The 18,241-nt window shown below is 42.4% G+C and overlaps 1 protein-coding gene across 4 annotated transcripts; it reads right to left on the bottom strand.

Annotated features, from left to right (window-relative positions):
* Positions 1-136: 136 nt before the first annotated feature.
* Positions 137-17,394, bottom strand: kiaa0895l. 4 transcript variants are annotated; one of them, XM_078254927.1, is made up of 8 exons: positions 17,209-17,394; positions 16,708-16,771; positions 14,482-15,249; positions 13,716-13,859; positions 10,153-10,285; positions 5,115-5,420; positions 4,698-4,795; positions 137-3,315 (listed from the first exon to the last, which is right to left on the bottom strand). In XM_078254927.1, exons 3-8 carry the CDS (start codon positions 15,205-15,207, stop codon positions 3,154-3,156), a joined length of 1,569 nt encoding a protein of 522 aa, XP_078111053.1. In that variant the 5' UTR covers positions 15,208-15,249; positions 16,708-16,771; positions 17,209-17,394; the 3' UTR covers positions 137-3,153. The 4 variants fall into 4 exon arrangements, with proteins under 4 accessions (XP_078111053.1, XP_078111045.1, XP_078111071.1 ...); XM_078254919.1 differs by lacking the exon at positions 16,708-16,771; XM_078254945.1 differs by lacking the exons at positions 14,482-15,249; positions 16,708-16,771.
* Positions 17,395-18,241: the final 847 nt, after the last annotated feature.

Here is an 18,241-nt window from a genome sequence, read left to right on the forward strand (position 1 = left end):
CAGAAGGCGAAGTACTGCTACTTGGGCGGAGTGATTTGCTAGCAGCACCTTCAATCTCATGAACACAACAAACATTTTCCAGGTTTGTCAGCTGTGTTTGTTTTGATGCTTCAAGTAACAGACCAGAGACGTCACGAAGTGTGTGCACTTTTTAATAAATAAACTGGAACTTCAAGGTGTTGTCCAGAACATAAAACACGTGTGCAGCATTCGTGCGTTACAAATAGGTGCATTCGTTTAGGTGAATCCAGGCCGAAGGTTTGATGAGGTCACCACCTGCTCAAATTTAAAACTGCTTACCAAATGGCTGAAATTGTAAACACAGCAGAGTACATTTCAATTACATGTTAATATTCAAATCCAAAGTGTTTTAAAATGCATCACAGGAGTAGAATTCACATTTTGGTCATGTGGTTTTTCTTTGTAAGTTTAAAAACTGGAACTACTGCTGCTGTTGAGCCCACATCCTGGTTTAATTCTGCTCACAGACGGCTTGGCCCAAAATGAATGCCCTGACTGACATCTGAAGTTTTTTAGTGTCAAACACTGTAAGAAGCAGCTTACGAACACACAGATAGCTACAGCAGATGAGCTCTACACCCATCGAAGGCACGCCCACAACGCCCCGCTTCCCCCTCAGCCAGTGACTGGGCGAGGAACTACGACGACTCGCTGCTTCTCAAAAAAAGCCCAACGGTGAATAAAAAAAATGCCCCTTTTGGCACTTTGTCTACATGTTTAAAGGAATAGTTCTACATTTTGGTAAATCACTTTGTTGCAGAGGCGAGTTAGAGGAGAAGATTGATGCCAATATGAAGCTGCAGCTGGTTAGCTTAGCCTAGCATAAAGACTGGAAACAGCTAGCTTAGCTCAAAGCCCGTAAAGTGGCAAATTGAGAGTACGCCAGGGCAGGAATTTAATGTGGGTCAGTTTGGCCTTCTGGCCCACGAAAAATGATATGCCCTGCGGCAAGGGGAAGACTTTGGTAAACATTGGGGGGGTTGAGATCTCCTATTTTGAGCATAATTTAAAATGTGAACGTCAAACACTTAATTTTCTGCATTCTGGTGATTTTTCTTGTTTTTTTTTGTGTGTAAATTACGCCTATGCCCTGCGGCCATAGTGGCCTTGAAGCTCCGCCCACACTGCCCCAGCTGATTTAGCCGTTTTCTCCACTGGGAGGGGTTTGGCAAACTGTCAGTTGTCGCTTTTTAGATTTGGGACGGAGCCAGACGAGCCCTCTTTCTAGTCTCTATGCTTCCGCTACATATTGAACACTCAGACATACGAATCAGTCACTTGGTAGTCTTTGGACTAGGGATAGACCGATTATCGGCCCTAAACGATTATCGCTTTTTTCAGTTTGCAGGTTATCTGTATCGGCGTTTTATTTACCTGATAACCGATAAAGTCAAGTAATTTAAAAAGTGTTCTGCTACAGCTCTGTGTCTGTCCCTCTGATTCAAAAATCTTAATTTTGACTTCATTTATTGTGAATGCAGGTTCTAAATATCGTCTCTCGGTTTCATTGACGGTATCGGCCTTTAAAAATCAGAATCGGTCGATCCCGACTTTGGACACATTATGTTAACTCTAAAGAATAGTTAGTCTGTGGTGAGAGGGGTTATAGCTTACGTCATCACTGGCTGCTCACTAAGGTTTTTAGTCTATGTCTGCAGGCTCCTCGACTTCCATTGATTCAGTCTTCGGCACCAGAGACAAACAATAACTATCTTCTCCTCTTAAAGGACAATTCCAGCGTTAAATGAACCTAGGGGTTAATAACACATGTACCGAGTCGACCGTTCTCTGGGACATGTTTTCATGCTAATCGAATGTGTCTCTAGCTTTTAACAAGCTACCGCAAAACCGGTGGTTAGCCGCTAACGCTAGCTTTCGGGGAAGATGGTAAATCACTATTTTATACCATGAACGCTGTGCAACCAGTAGCCAGTAACATAGCTCAAACGCAGCGTTCGTCGTTCGACTGCTCATGACTGTCCCAAGATGGCGGCTGAATGTAAACACGAACACTACTGTCTTCATAATCTCTTTTTAATAAACCGTCTGTACACTTACAAAGTTCTCAATGCTTCGGTTTACATGTAAGGACCCTCATTATGCTACCGTTGAAGTGTGGTGCTATTTCAAGCTTTGTTAGTGGTATAAAATAGTGATTTACCATCTTCCCCGAAAGCTAGCGTTAGCAGCTAATCACCAGTTTTGCGGTAGCTTGTTAAAAGCTAGAGACACATTCGATTAGCATGAAAACATGTCCCAGAGAACGGTCGGCTCGGTACACATATGTTATTAACCTCTAGGTTCATTTAACGCTGGAATTGTCCTTTAACTTTCTGCAGCAGTAAATGTCCGTTGATGTAGCGAGAGAAAAGTTTGGCTTCTGCAGAGGGGGGGGGAGGGCTGGAGGACGGGGTCACCATCACAGTAGCATATTGATATTAAAAGACCACCAAGGACACGGTTAAGACAACACAGCTGATTAGCTCCTTAATAACACTGATATATTTGCACCCTGGGGAACGTTTGAACACCTGACTGAGTCCACTGGCACTTGATTTGTTTTTTTTTAAGATTCATGGTCTCAGCTACAACTTCCCCGGAGTTTTTGAAATGTGTGTGTCCTTGGTGTCCCCTTTTTAAAAAAAAAAAAAAAAAATGCAATCTAAGGCAATAAAAACAATGTCTAAAATAAAAAGGTATAAAGCTTAATACCAGAGACATTCGGTTTGTTCTCTCAAAAGGAAGAAAAACCCTAAACTTAAATAATTGCATAAATAAAGCATGAGATCATGTTTGATTCTGTACGTGACGTGTCAGCGGCGTCCTGTACAGGCGCTGGATGCAGTGATTATGAGTGAGTCTACATAGATAGTGTCGGTTACATCGTGGAGTCGCAGTATTGAGGTAACTTCATAGTAGGAGGAACGGCGAAGGGGGGGACATGCACGAGGCCAAAACAAAAAGTGGAGATGTAGAAAGAGGTGTTAAGTGTGTACGTCCCTTTTTGTTCGTATCGTTCAAGTTTTACAAAAACAAAATTGCTCAAACAAGTAAAGCATTGGATAATACTGGATGGTTTTATACGGCATTAAACGCACCACGTTACAGTCTGTTTCTCCGGGAGGAGGGCGGTCAGGGCAGCAGGTGTTGCAGCGTTGAATCGTCCAGTTCGTTGACGGCGACGATGTGATCCAGGTAGCGCAGGTAACGCTCCGGGTCTCGCATGAAGTGTGGGATTCTGGTCCGGGGGAGCACCGCCAGATGACGCAGCCTCTCCACGTCTTCAAAAGACACCTGACGAGGTGAAGAAGAAGAAGAAGGTTCAACGATGGAGGGAATGTGAATGCGAATGAACGGACTCCACAGGAGGAAATGTCATTCTTATATGAGGCTCTTTTTTTAAACTACAAGGTCAATATTGTTTTTCACTGACGACAGAAACGACAGATTATCCGTGCATTTATATGGAACTAAGCTTTAGGAGCTTTCCATCTTTACTCTCCTCCCCGTTACGTCACATTCAGAGATCGACACTTTTTGACTGGCTAGATGGCGGCGAGCGGAAACAACAACTGCTAAAGTGAGTCTCGTTCTTTTTAGTAATCTCTGTGTACACAAACAATGTTCTCAATGTTCATGTGTAGAGACCCTGGTGATACTTGGAGCAAAGTCTCATGTTGTGTCGAGCCTTCTTAGTGAAGAAATTCTAAGGTTCGGCAGAAACCGATCCCCGTCAAAAAGCCCAATATTCGGCCGAATCCTGGATTGGGTGCATCCCTGGTAGTTGGTGCCCAGTGGACTTCTTTAGCAAGTTTTGTCTTTAGTCTTTTGAGTGTTATTTATTTATCTGCTCTAGCTTTTCCAACGTTTTAGACACGGATATGGTGATAACAACGGTCCAAAAATGATAACTGGAACATTATGTGCATGTAAACATAGTCACTGTTCCTTCATCCAGTCAGTAAGAAGGGAGACGTTTCTGATCCATTCACAGTCATGTCTTTATCTTTTCATCCTTTTCATTCTTTTGCCTTGTCTCTATTCGTCGCCACTTACTGACTGTCCTCCTATAACTCGCTATTTCCACTTCTCTTAGATCTACTTGTGAATTTTCTCCTTCCTGTCCTTTAGAGCTGCCCCATCTTATGTCGTGTATGTATAGTTATGTGTACTGATGTGCTGTGTATATTTATGTTTTGTTTATGCCTTTGTTTCTTCTGTTAAAACACTGTCAGCGGTTGTTTTTAAAAGGTGTTATTATTATTATATTATTCTGCCTCACAGAGACATGAGTGACAGCAGGTTGAATCTGTCTGCTTCACGGTTTATTCTTTTATTAAAAAACCTTTTCCATCACTGAGTTTTCTGAATCAACAGATCAGGAAGTTCTGTTCTTTACCTGAAACGCCCTGCAGGGGGCAGAAGCTGCACAATATCTCACTGAGCTCAGACTAGAAACCTCTTTAATCTGTACCAGAGTCTGCATTACGTTAAAATACTTCAAAACAAGCAGCTTATGCAACATGATTTGCTTATTTTGTATATACTTTTTTGAAACTATTAGTGCAGTGGTTTAATGTTAGGCATTAGGCATGCAGTGCTTTTTTTGTCATATCATACAGTCGGCTTTGTATTGCTCATTAAGGCTCTTGTTATTTGAAGGTATTGACACTGACCTTCCCCAAACAAGTCAACATCTTGAAGTCGATGGTCCTGCGATGTCGGAGGATTCGGAGGATCCCGTCCAGATAAACCTGGTCTTTACTGAAGCAACCTGAGACACAAACACACGACACGCAGCAGAACACTGATGAGAGGACATGTACAGTGTCAGTTTGTTTTACTCACTAAAATCTCATTTTTATCAGATGAGCTTTCATTTGGAAAACCACATTTCATAACAACGTCTTATTTGTCAGATTGATGAAGTCATAAACATACATTTTATGGCAGAGAGCTTGTATGGGATTGTAACAGGATCTCTGTGTGTGTGTGTATTTGTGTTTCTGTGTGCGCGTGTGTGCGTGCGATCGTGTGTGTGTGTGTGTGTTATGTGTATGTTTTTGTGTGTGTGTGTGCGTGCGCGCCTCCACCTGGCTGCGAGGTGTCCGTCTGTCCCCTCTTGGCTCTCAGACAGTACTCCCAGCGGACGTCGGGGTCCTGGACGAAGCGGGCGATGTGGCTGAAGAGGCGGCTGAAGCTCATGCTGGTGGCGTGGTACACCGTGTAGTACAGCAGGGCCGCGCGCCACAGGTACGGCTGTTTCCGTAGCAACACGCTGTGCAGGCTGGCCAGGCCCTCCTCTGTGGGATTGGCCGGTTTGAGGCCGAACTGCTTCCTGCCCTCGGCGGTGGCCCACGGCTGCAGGTTGTTGTTCACCCCTCGCAGGTAATGTGTGCCTGAGGACACGATTAACAACCATATAATAATAATCAATCTCATTATATTTTACTTTGTATTTATTCCATTTTATCTGATCATTATTACGTCGGCACGCCAGCCGTGTGTGTGTGTGTGTGTGTGTGTGTGTGTGTCCTGCAGCATTCCTCCTGTTCAGACTGCTGGCGTCTCCTGATGTTAGAGCTGAACAAAAGAAACTTCTCTATCTTTTTGTATCAGCTTGTGGGTAGTGTAGTACTTATTTATGACATCCTGTCAAACATACATCTCCCTCCTCTAACACACACACACACACACACACACACACACACAGATTTTCCAATGTGTGTGTATGGGGCTGGAATGTTGAGAGTTAGAGGGGAGGACAGAGGGTGGAGCTGCATTATGATCCTCTGAAATCTTTCCAAACAAATGTCTCTCTCCCCTACAGTTTTCACTCTTCATACATCATGGTGCCGGTCGCAGACATGTAACTATGGACTCCACCGGACTTAAACCTTTGGCTCTGTTCATACCAACTGCCGATAGAAACAATGAAAACAAATATCTGGAAGTACGCAGACGGTTCCCTGTTTGTTGCCTGCTCTGTGGCGCACATCTTTGACACCACAAACATAAAAACCACATCAACGCGTTCGCCAGACCTTTATCTTTCTTGTGATGATACAATTTTGACGTTTGGACCCACCGTTTTTAAATTACAGAATAAACTTAACAGGTATAATTAACATTAAATGGACATGTTTGATGGAAGATACTGTCTCACCCTCCCTCCTCTACTACCTCACTGTGGAAATCACCGTCCTTCATGTGTGGACCACCATTTCTGGGGACAGTCAACCATGCCAGTAAGAGGCTCTGCCTTGTAGCGCTCCAGACATTGCTCAATACTGTCCATTTCGGTGTCTCGCGCTCGCCATCCACTCAAAACGTGACGTTAGCCTACTACTCTTTGGCCGGCTCGCAAGCCCAAACAAGTGTGTGGGGCATGCCCGTTTTGTTTCCGGTCTAGCTAGATCCGGTGTGGTGTTGTAGTTTTTCTAACGTTACTAGTTGTTGCAACAGCATGTGGGAAAAAAAACTACAATGTTTACTAGGCCAAGAAGAACGTTAATCTCGCGATAAAAAAATGTACGCCGTTAAAATGGGTTTGTGTTAACACCGTTAATAACACGTTTAACTGACAGCACTAAAATAAACAGTACTTTAAGCATCCTAAACCCACCAGACTCCATGTAAATAAACAGTACTTTAAGCATCCTAAACCCACCAGACTCCATGTAAATAAACAGTACTTTAAGCATCCTAAACCCACCAGACTCCATGTAAATAAACAGTACTTTAAGCATCCTAAACCCACCAGACTCAAAGTATGGAAGAAATGGTAAGTGGTACTACGCTGTACTCTGGTCTTGACCTGTATGCATGTGTGGGGTCTTTTAAGCCCATCCATCCACTCCGTATTGCTATTGTTAAACAATTGTATTCTCTCTCTCAGTGACAGTGTGACCTATGTACGTCAATACAGCTACTGCTATTAATACTTAGCTAGTGTTATTCGGATGTGCACCAAGTAGCAGGCACACTGTCAAAATTTCTTGCGGAATTTTCTAGTTTAAATTATTTCAATTTTTCATGACTTTTTCGACATGTTTTTTTTCATTTATTTGGAGTATATTTGTTAGTTATTTGTGTATTGCTCCATGGTATTTTAAGGTTTTGTTTTTAATAAAATTTGCAATATATTTATTGATTATCTGAGGTGGTTTAGCCTATTTTGCACACCTGCATGGCATATTACTAATTAATACATAAACTGTGTATATTAACTCAATTTCCAAGTAATAAAACTCGTAGTTACGATCACTCTGATAGGACATGAACGCAGCGGGAGCTTTGGGCCCATATTGCATATTTTCATGATCCCGATGAAGCGCGGAGTGAAACATGAAGCTCTTGCCAGTGTTAACAGAAGATGCTTTATCATATCTTTATGGTTTTTGAGTGTGTATGGTCTCTTAGGTTACAAACACACTGCTGTCTAAAATATTACCGTATGTTAATAAAGAGCATTAACCCTTGTGTTGTCCTCGGGTCAAATGTGACCCGTTTACAAAAACTTTCTATATCAGAACTAGGACAAAAGAACGTTGAAAAAAGTGACAAATGTTAGAAAAAGCTGCAAAACCGCAGGGAGATTTTTTTTTTTTATATATATAATTTAAAAAAATGCCAAAAAAGTGACAAATGTTAGAAAAACCTGCAAAACCGCAGGGAGATTTTTATTTTTTATTTTTTATTTTTTAAACGCTGAAACAAAGTGACCAAAAAAAAAAAAAAAAATAACAAACTTCTCTCTCCGGTGTCTTTGTCCGTGATAATTACGGAGTGAGAAACACACAAAGGAGGAACAGAAGAAACAAGGTGTTGTGGCTTCAGGCTGCACAGCTGGATCGTGTGTCAGTCGGCTTGAAACTAAACTGTAGTATCATGTGACCCGGGAGTCTGTGATGTCACGTTCAAACAACAAAGGGCCACTCAGATCGTGATCCGTCTTATTGTTCGGCTTCCTTTTAGATGAGCATTACAACCTCATGTGGCTGCAGATGCTCGGCCTTGTTTGTAATTACATAATATATTATTCATGTTCTGCGAGTCTACAGTTTTTACAGTATTTTTAGTGGCTGCTGCGAGACACAGGTTGTCTGTCCCTCAGAATCAAACTTTCGAGAGCCGCCGTTATTCACCGACGTTTAACAATCAAATCAGTTTGTTGTTTATTTTTGTGGAATAATTTAAAATCTCAAAGATATACGTCATGATTAAACATTTATCAAGTTTTAGGTCAGACATGTCGATGTTATATACCTCTCTTACTCTAAACTGCATTAAAACGGCAAAAATAAATGATTTTATTTTACTTCTTTTATATTATACCTGGTGTACGTGTCCTTATTGCACCGTGGGTCAGAGAGAAACATGCTCTATATGTCTATTGCAGAACTGACAATAAAGTTGACTTGACTTGAAATTAGCATGCTAACATTACAAGCAACGTTATTTTTTACAGTTTTCAGCGGTGATCCAGAATGAAAATCTGCGGAATGTAGCGGACCGTTTTTTTTTTTGCTTGGGGTGGAGATGTGTTAAGCGTTTTATTCAATTTGTTTTTCAAATTCATTTAAAATCTTTGAAAAACATTTGCGCAATCATGCGTCCGCAGATTCCGTATGGCCCCGGTTACGACTTGTGAAGTTTAAAACTCTAGTTTCAAAGGCTGAAAACCCAAAATGGATTCAGATCTGATAAAATGCGGCTGAAGCTCAACTCTTCTGCAGATACACAGTCACAGAGGAAAGCACGGTTTGTCCGTCGGTGTCGGATGATGAATTGGATATCTGACCCTTTGTTATTGATGTGTGAGGCGACCGTATGGAAGCAAATACGAGACATAAGTATTTGAATTTTAAAGTGCTCATATTATGCTCATTTTCAGATTCATAACTGTATTTAGAGGTTGTATCAGAATAGGTTTACATGTTTTAATTTTCAAAAAACACCATATTTTTGTTGTACTGCACATTGCTGCAGCTCCTCTTTTCACCCTGTGTGTTGAGCTCTCTGTTTTAGCTACAGAGTGAGACATCTCACTTCTGTTCCATATTTGTTTGGAGTCGCACATGCTCAGTACCTAGGTAAGGACTACTAGCCAGTCAGAAGCAGAGTATGAGGGCGTGCCCTGACAGTAGCTAGGTAAGGACTACTAGCCAGTCAGAAGCAGAGTATGAGGGCGTGCCCTGACAGTAGCTAGGTAAGGACTACTAGCCAGTCAGAAGCAGAGTATGAGGGCGTGCCCTGACAGTAGCTAGGTAAGGACTACTAGCCAGTCAGAAGCAGAGTATGAGGGCGTGCCATGCTAGCAGCTAGGTGAGCATTATAACGTGTGTTACAAAGTGACCACGTTTGTCTCTGAAGTAAAGGCTGGACTACAATAGAGCTGTTTGGAGCAGTTTGTGAACAGTGTTTTCTGTTGGAGATGGTAAGTCCCTTTGGGGTGGACTTTGGGCTTTTTCACTTTGTAAACCTATAACGTGCACAAAAAAGATATATAACACAATAAAGGAAAGGGGAAAAGCCAAAAAGCAAAATATGAGCACTTTAACAGCCACTGAATCCTTAATATTGAAATATTTTACTTCCAAAACCATGAATCTGAATTCATTGGTTCTGATTATGACATTTCTTGATTTGAAATTTCAAAAGCTGAATATGAATTTCTTTTTTTTCCCAATGGTCACAAATTTTGTCCAAAAACTTAAACAAAAAATCTATTCGGTTGCTCAAATTCGATTAGTGAAATTCAGATCCAAAAAATTCAAGATGAAATAATTCATATAGCAACATCCAGACAGGACTGACTTTGACTGATGATGTATTTGAATTTGTTGATCTGAATTCGACCAATCAAATCAAGCAGCCTGAATCCTTGAAACCTTTTTTCTTTTCTTTTTTTATTCTGAAACCTGAATTTTGGGATCTGAATTTGTGACCATTCAGCTTTTGAAATTGCAAATCAAGACATTTCATATTGTAATTCCAAAGAGGTGAATTCAGGACAAATACATTCAGATACATGGGTTTTTTTAAGTAAAAAATGTAATTATGAAGTATTCAGTGGCTGTTAAAATGTAAATACTTATGTCTCTCATTTGCTTCCATACATCGGCATACCGATCTCGTGCCGCAGCATCCCCTCCAGCCAGTGCTGGCGAGCTCCGGCCAGGTTGATGGTCAGAGTGGGACGGCAGCTCTCCACCACCATCACCGCCTGGGACAGCAGCTCGTCAGACAGACGCACCACCACCTGAAACCACACAAGTCAAGCCAACTTTATTTATACAACATAAGTTGACACAAAGTGCTTTACAACCAAGGCATTTATGCCATTATAAGGTTTAGGTGCAGCACCCGAGGCGTTTTGGGCACCACCTTAGCTGAATGAATGTAACTAAAAAGACTTTTATAAGATCTAATGATTGTAGTTGGTCCCCAGTGGACTTCTTTAGCAAGTTTTGTCTTTAAGATATGAGTGTTATTTATTTATTTATTTATTATCTGCTCTAGCTTTTCCAACGTTTTAGACACCAATATGGTGAGAATAACGGTCCAAAATGATGTCCATCCATCCATCCATCTTTGTCTGCTTATCCAGGGTCGGGTCATGGGGGAAGCAGCTCCAGCAGGGGACCCCAAACTTCCCTTTCCCGAGCCACATTAACCAGCTCCGACTGGGGGATCCCGAGGCGTTCCCAGGCCAGGTTGGAGATATAATCCCTCCACCTAGTCCTGGGTCTTCCCCGAGGCCTCCTCCCAGCTGGACGTGCCTGGAACACCTCCCTAGGGAGGCGCCCAGGGGGCATCCTTACCAGATGCCCGAACCACCTCAACTGGCTCCTTTCGACGCAAAGGAGCAGCGGCTCTACTCTGACTGTGCTTCTCACCATTTCTCTAAGGGAGACGCCAGCCACCCTCCTGAGCAAACCCATTTCGGCCAATTGTACCCTGGATCTGGATAGGTGAGGGTAGGAACAAAAACTGGACCGGTAGATGGAGAGCTTTGCCTTCTGACTCAGCTCTCTTTTTGTCACAACGGTGCGATAAAGTGAATGTGATACCGCCCCCGCTGCTCCGATTCTCCGGCCAATCTCCCGCTCCATTGTCCCCTCAATCACGAACAAGACCCCAAAATGATGTAAATGGCAAATTTTATTTTATTGAAAAACATTTTGTTGAGGGAGGACCCCAAAAAAAACCTCGCAATAAACACCTAAGTCTTCCACAATCCGAGGGAAAACACTGTACAACCAGTGGTGTAGTCTACGTGATACGCAGGTATACGCAGTATACCCACTAAGAAAGCTCCAGGATTTCCATATACCCACTTAAAAATGCCCAATGACATACTTTCCATTAGATTTTTGATATATTTTGAATTGTCCAGTCCCTCCAGAAATATATCAATAATTCAATGCATAGTCAGCCAAAGTCCGCATATTTATGAGGGGGCGCATTTTTTTCAAATACGCCCCACTTTCGCCACATAAATTGCCGATTTCTGCGCAAAATATGCGGGGCTTGCATGATTTCATAATCCCCGCATTTTCGTTGCAAAAAAGTCACACATATCTTAGCAGAAAGTTGAAAAATGTTGCATTTACTTCACACAAGAGCAGCCATTTTCCCCTGTTGCCATGGGAACGTTATGAAGTGACGTAATTACGCGACGTCAACATCATCAAAAAGCTGCAAACCCCGCGATGAAGCCACGATGAAACCGCAGTTTTTGCAAGTTCCCGCACTTTTATCGCATAAAATTGCATAAATATCCCTCATATTCCATCGCATTTTTAAAGAAAACGTGACGCATAATCAAGGATTTTTGCCCAAAACAATCAATCAAAACCCTCTTTTTCTCTCTTTTTCTGGAAGGACTGATTGTCATCTGTGTTTTTCTTCTTCACATAGGCTAAATAAAAGGTATTTCCCCCGGAAATTGGTGCATAAAACTGTATCAGAATGCAGGAAATGAAGTCGTTGATGCTCCAAACTTCCCTGGGGGAGGACAGCCTGATATGGCCCCCCCTCCCCCAAATGCAGATTTTGGCCAATATACAGTACAGTGTACCCACTACAATACATTAGACTACACCACTGTGTACAACATTGCATAGATAAAAAGTACATAAAAAACAACAATACAAAATGTAATACAAAACCGCTGACTTGAAGACACCAAAGCAAAGTCACACAGACACCACCCATCATCACCATCAGAGACATTTCCTTCATCCTCTTCCTCATGGATGGATTACACTTGAATGACTGAACAAACAGTCCTCGCCTTACAATATTAACGGTTACACACTGTGGGATCGTTGCTGTGTCACTTGACAGGTTTAAATTCTTCAGAACAAGTTCAAAGTGTCAAAGTGCTTGTTTTGGCCGAGCGACAGTCTAAAACTTAAAAGTATTTAGTTTAGAGCTCCCACGATGAGTCGACTTATCGATTAGTCGATCGATAGAAAAATAATCAGCAACTTTTTTGATAATTAATTAACTGAAGTCATTTTTCATGCAAAAACTTTTCAGTCACTCAAATTTGGAGATTTCTTGCTCTTTTCTGTTTTATATCATATTGAACTGAACATCTTTGGATTTTGAACTGACAAGACAAGACATTTAAATACATTACCTTGGACTTTGAGAAACGAATGGACATTTTTCACTATTTGCTGACATTTTACAGACCAAACGATTCATAAATTAATTGATCGGCAGATTGATTGATCGCTAGTTGCAGCCTTAATTTAGTTTATGATTACATTCTCTCATTTGAGAAGCTGCGACTGCAATTTTCGGGCATTTGTTGCTCATTAAAATCGACAAATTGTTTCAGCTCTACATTGAAATGTGTTCTTCGCTGGGCCGTGTTTGTGAGTTAGTGGTTATGTGTGCAGGTTCATGCGGCGCTGCATCAAACAAACAGGAAGGTTAGTGGGTGACTACGTCTGGGAGACAGGGCGAGGCAGAAGGAGGGTCAACTGCCTCTGAAAGACGGCGTTTACAGAGCCGCGGGGGGGGAAGGTTTCCCTCCACTGGACCATCGTATCAACATACCAACTGTTGCAAACAACAAACAACAACAAAGTGCTGCCGCGAGGGACTAAACACAGAGATGCAATGATTTATTCCTCCAAACGTAAAATACAACTAGCACTGCAGTTACCAAATGTAAAGTTACTTTGTGAGTCTAAATAAGTGCGTTAGTGCAGCGTCAACAGAAAGTGTTCGCTCCCAGGCTCACCCCCCCCCTCTCTGTCAAAGCCCAGGTGAACAAAAACATTTCAACTGTCACTCATCCATACACCACTGATACTATTTACTCACCACACCTCATGTTTTTTGTAAATGGTTATCCTTTCATTGGCACTTTAACCTGTCTGGACTCCCCTCTTTGTCACATGCTTTGAGTCAGTTTGTGACAAGTGGGAGCTCGTCAAGTGGTAGGAGTAAATTAGTTTAAGCCTAATTGGTAATTTGGCCCATACTGAGGATGTTTGTTGCTACTACCTGTGGCAGACCGCAGCTATTGTTTGGTTGTTATTTTGAGGGGAATTGCAGGTTGTTAGTGCCAGTCAGTTTGGCTTAGTGGTAGGCTGTTGGAGTTAGGTATTTATACTTTTTGCATGGAGTTGTTGTGTATCTGATTGGACTTGATTGATTAGGGCACTCACCTCTCCCACGCAGCCTTCTTTCTGCAGATATTTGCGTACAGCCGCCCAAACTTGACTTTTAGGGAGGACGCTGCCGCCTGTCACCTCCTCAAAGTCCTCATAGGAGCCAAACTTCCTCAGGACGCACTCCATGATTCCAACTGCCTGCAGTTAAACAGAAACACCATCACGTTAGTCTGGATCAACGGTAGTACATTTCCAGGATAATTGCCTGACATCACGCGCGCGTTGTCCGTCACCTTCCGCTCTCTGTGTGTTGCCGTTCTCATAATCCCTTCAGAAACAAACAACAATAAACTTCGAGACAGCAAGCTACACTCTGAAAATGGCAAGTTAATGGCAGGCCAGGCCTGCTTGTTATTTTTGGGGAAAGATTGTAAAGATTTACAAAGAATATGTTTACGGCATACACTGGTAAGAGCAAATAACGCTTAACCATGTATCCAGCTAATTTAAATATATCACGTTACTGTGTTGTGTGAACAGTTAACTTCATTTAATATTTGATGCAACTTTTTTTCTTTTGCGGGGTGCAAATGTTCGACCGTCTCTGCGTCTATATCTTAGCGCCACCAAAGACTATTGTGATTGGTTCAGAGAAATGAACAACCCAGAGCGATTAATTTTATTTTTAATTTTTTTTTATCTCAGAATGTATCTGTGGTGCAGCCAGACCTTCCTCCACAGCGCTGTGGAGATAGAGCTGGCAATGCGAGACTGCCATCATGTGAACTCACAGGTGACCTGTAGATGTTTGGTACTGTACCTGTTCGAGAAAGAGGCCCGAGCCCTCTTGGTACTTCTCTAACACACTCCTCGGCTCCGGCTGTGCGTACTCAAACTGAGGCTCGTACTTGTAGTCGGACTGGAAGAAAGTCTGCTTCTCCTGCTCCAGGTTCAGAGGCCTGAGGGCGACGAGCAGACAGGGCCTGGAGGGTGTAGTCAGCGTCCTGCCTGTCGCACCCTTAGCTATGTGTGGCAGGGAGGTGGCAGGTCGCATTTGGCCCTTGCCAGCCCGGAGCCCTGCGGAATAATTGACCGAGCAGGTGCTCTCGCTGCGGCGCATCCAGCCGCCTGCGCCCAGGCTGGGGCTGGTCAGGCTGCGAGCCGGGGGCGAGGGGGCGGGCAAACCACTGCGCCAAGGAGGCTGTATGATCCGCCTGTCTGCCATCTGCTCCAGGGACCCTCGCAGGCGCTGGGGCGTCATCTCCAGGCTGAGGGGGCGGCAGAGCGGCGGTCTGGGCGTGGCCCCGCCTTTTGATGATGATGATGATGATGTCCACCTCCGCACTACCTGGCTGCTGTTCGTCTGGGCCGGAAGTCCGTTGTGGGACACGCTCTCTTTACCTTTCTTGGCAACATTGCTCCTTTTGGACGTCGTGGCGGTTTTGGGTGGATCTGCTCGGACATCTGGCTCCAACAGGTCCCTGCTGCTCCCAACACTTTCACCCTCAACCTGATCCATGAAGACTTCCCCTGAGTCCAACACCATCACCACGGCCGCCACACCTCAGCCTTTCCTCCGGCCCCAACGCTGTGGACAGGACAGACGGATTCATGTAAACTGCTTTTTACTGTTGAGGGTGGAGGGAAATGGTTGTGAAGCCACTTACTGCCAGTCGTGGAAGAAGTATTCAGAACATTTACTTAAGTAAAAGTATGTATTATCAGCAAAATGTACTTAAAGGACAAGTCCGGCGCAAAATGAACCTAGGGGTTAATAACGTATGTGTACCGAGTCGACCGTTCTCTGGGACATGTTTTCATGCTAATCGAATGTGTCTCTAGCTTGAAACAAGCTAGCACAAACCACTGATTAGCTTATAATGCTAGTCTTCGGGGCAGAGGGTAAAGTAAAAAGAAATCACTATTTCTACACCACTAACAAGGCTCAAAATATCACCACACTTCCATAGTAGCATAATGAGGGTCCCTACATGCAAAGCATGGAGAACTTTGTAAGTGTACAGACAGTTTATTAAAAAGAGATTATAAAAGACAGTAGCGTTCACATATACTGGCAGGCGCCATCTTGGGTAAACAGTCATGACCAGTCGAACGACGTGCAACCAGTAACCAGTAACATAGCTCAAACACGGCGTTGGTTGTTGGACCAAGATGGTGCCTGCTTGTATACGTGAACGCTACTGTCTTTATAAACTCTTTTTAATAAACTGTCTGTACACTTACAAAGTTCTCAATGCTTGGGTTTACATGTAGGGACCCTCATTATGCTACCGTGGAAGTGTGGTGCTATTTTGAGCCTTGTTAGTGGTATAGAAATGGCGATTTCTTTTTACTTTCGGATGCCCCGACGACTAGTGTTAGCTAGCTAATCAGCGGTTTGCGCTAGCTTGTTTCAAGCTAGAGACACATTCGATTAGCATGAAAACATGTCCCAGAGAACAGTCGGCTCGGTACATGTGTTATTAACCCCTAGGTTCATTTTGCGCCGGAATTGTCCTTTAAATGTAAATTCAAATGAAAAGTAGTCATTGTGCAGTATAATGTCCCCCGTCAGTGTTTTCCTCTTCTATCTGATGTTTCTGGATTAATATTCCTGCTGCATTAATGTGTATGTTGCATTTTACTGCCGTAGATGTTGTGCTCATTTTAACTCTTTACTTTAACTCTCGGTTTGGGTAGTTTAATCTACAGCAATGCATCATGGTCTATAAGATCATCATATGTTTGTAGCGTCGCTGTCCTGTGAGAACCACTTTTCACGGTGTCAGAAAAACAGCCCTGGTTCCAGCTTTGTGACGATGCATTTCTCAGCTGATCCAAGAGGCTTTTTAAATACGTTATTTAGCCTAAGAAGTACAACTTTCTCAACACATAAAAGGAACACTTAATCCTTCAGTTTATCACAAACATTCAACATCAACACATCTGGAGATATGTGGTTTTCACCGGGCAGGAATGGGATGGAGAAACTGTCAGTTAAAGTAAAGTTACATAAAATGTTAATACTCAAGTCAAGTACACATACCTCTAATTTCGTACTTGAGTAAATGTACTTGATTACATTCCACCACTGATACTGCTCATTGTTGCTGGTGGTGTGTGAAAGAGGAGGAAAATGGAGCTGATGTCAGACACTCCTGCTGCTTTTAATGAGATTACAGTTGAGTAAATGAATGGCAGCAGGTCAGTACCATGTCAGTGGACGTGTCAGTCAGTGTTTATGGAGGAGACAGGGATTAACAAACAGAAAACAGACAGTCCACATGATGTCCGAACACAAGCTCCACATGAACAAAGCTTTTAACACAAGTCAGTTCCCATTAAGTGTCCAGCGTATCACTAATCACTCAGTACGAAGCGAACATTTACTTTTATATGAAAGGAAAACACACTCAAACGTTTAAATCTGAATTCTCCATGGAGACAGCCGAACAAATAACTGACAGTGATTCATTCTGAACACAAAACAAATCAACGTTTCCAGTAAAGGAGCCCTTTAAACTCCCAAACTCAAACAAATACTCACCGAGCAGCGAGTCCCAGGACTTCTTTAAAAAGGTTTTAGCCGTTTCATTCACTCATACCGGCGGCAACTCCTCACGGACAGAGCGGAGGAGGCGGTGTGTTTTTCACCGGTGAATGATGATAATTTGCGGATAACGGTTCAGTGTTGGAGCGGGGCCTGAGGCGCCTGCCTGGGCCGGCCAGGAAGCGGCGGTTGTGTTGGAAGTTATGACGCGTTACGCTACGCTGGGTACGCCGCGCATGACGATGCCCTGCGTCGTTACGTACAACATTTATTTATTTATATATATATATATATATATATATATAAAAAAAAACAGTGATGAACCAGAATATTTAACGCATTTATTTCACCATTGTATATATATTCGCTTACTTTTTTTTTTTAAACTTGAATTAAACATTATTTATTTATATATATATATATATATATTAGTGTAAAACTAATCTAATTTAAATATCAAAATGTAGTGTACAAATGTCCTTTTTACATTTAGAACATGAGAAATATAACATTGAAATTGATGATTTTAGATACATAAATGCAAAATAACAAACTTTACCCCCAATGTTACTGTTTTTATTTTAATGTGAATTCAAAGAATATATTAAGATTCTCAAACTTATAAACACTGAAAAAAGTAATACAACTGTCAAACTATAGGGTGTTCTTAAAAGAAGAATAATGTATGTTTTTTTCTCTCTTATAATTTTGTATTATAGAAGTTCAGGTATAATAAGAGTTTGCATAAAATAATTTTGTTTAATTTATTACAGGCTTGGAAATCTGTTTGTTGAATAATACAAGTTGTTAATTTCTACAGTACTAAGGGTTGATCATGGGTTGATGCCAAATGACTGTAAAAATATTTTATACAGTCACTGGTTGATACCGGTTGCTGCTAGAATAGATGGTCCGGAAGGACGTGCGAAGGCATGGCCCGCCTTACTCCGTCTCTGATTGGCTTACCCTGGGCTCTAACCAGCCGATCAACCAATCAGAGGCGGGTCATGCCTTCGCTCGGCCTCCGGAC

The sequence above is a fragment of the Sander vitreus genome, chromosome 1 (assembly GCF_031162955.1).
Source record: "Sander vitreus isolate 19-12246 chromosome 1, sanVit1, whole genome shotgun sequence".
Taxonomy (NCBI): Eukaryota; Metazoa; Chordata; class Actinopteri; order Perciformes; family Percidae; genus Sander; species Sander vitreus.

Bases quoted from the DNA above. Each gene is read 5' to 3' on its own strand.
- kiaa0895l (XM_078254919.1), bottom strand. From the start codon at position 15,207: ATGGTGTTGGACTCAGGGGAAGTCTTCATGGATCAGGTTGAGGGTGAA. The intron at 13,860-14,481 runs GTACAGTACCAA...GTTTAACTGCAG, and splicing joins CGGGCCTCTTTCTCGAACAG to GCAGTTGGAATCATGGAGTG. The intron at 5,421-10,152 runs GTATGCCGATGT...TCGTGTCCTCAG, and splicing joins GATGCTGCGGCACGAGATCG to GCACACATTACCTGCGAGGG.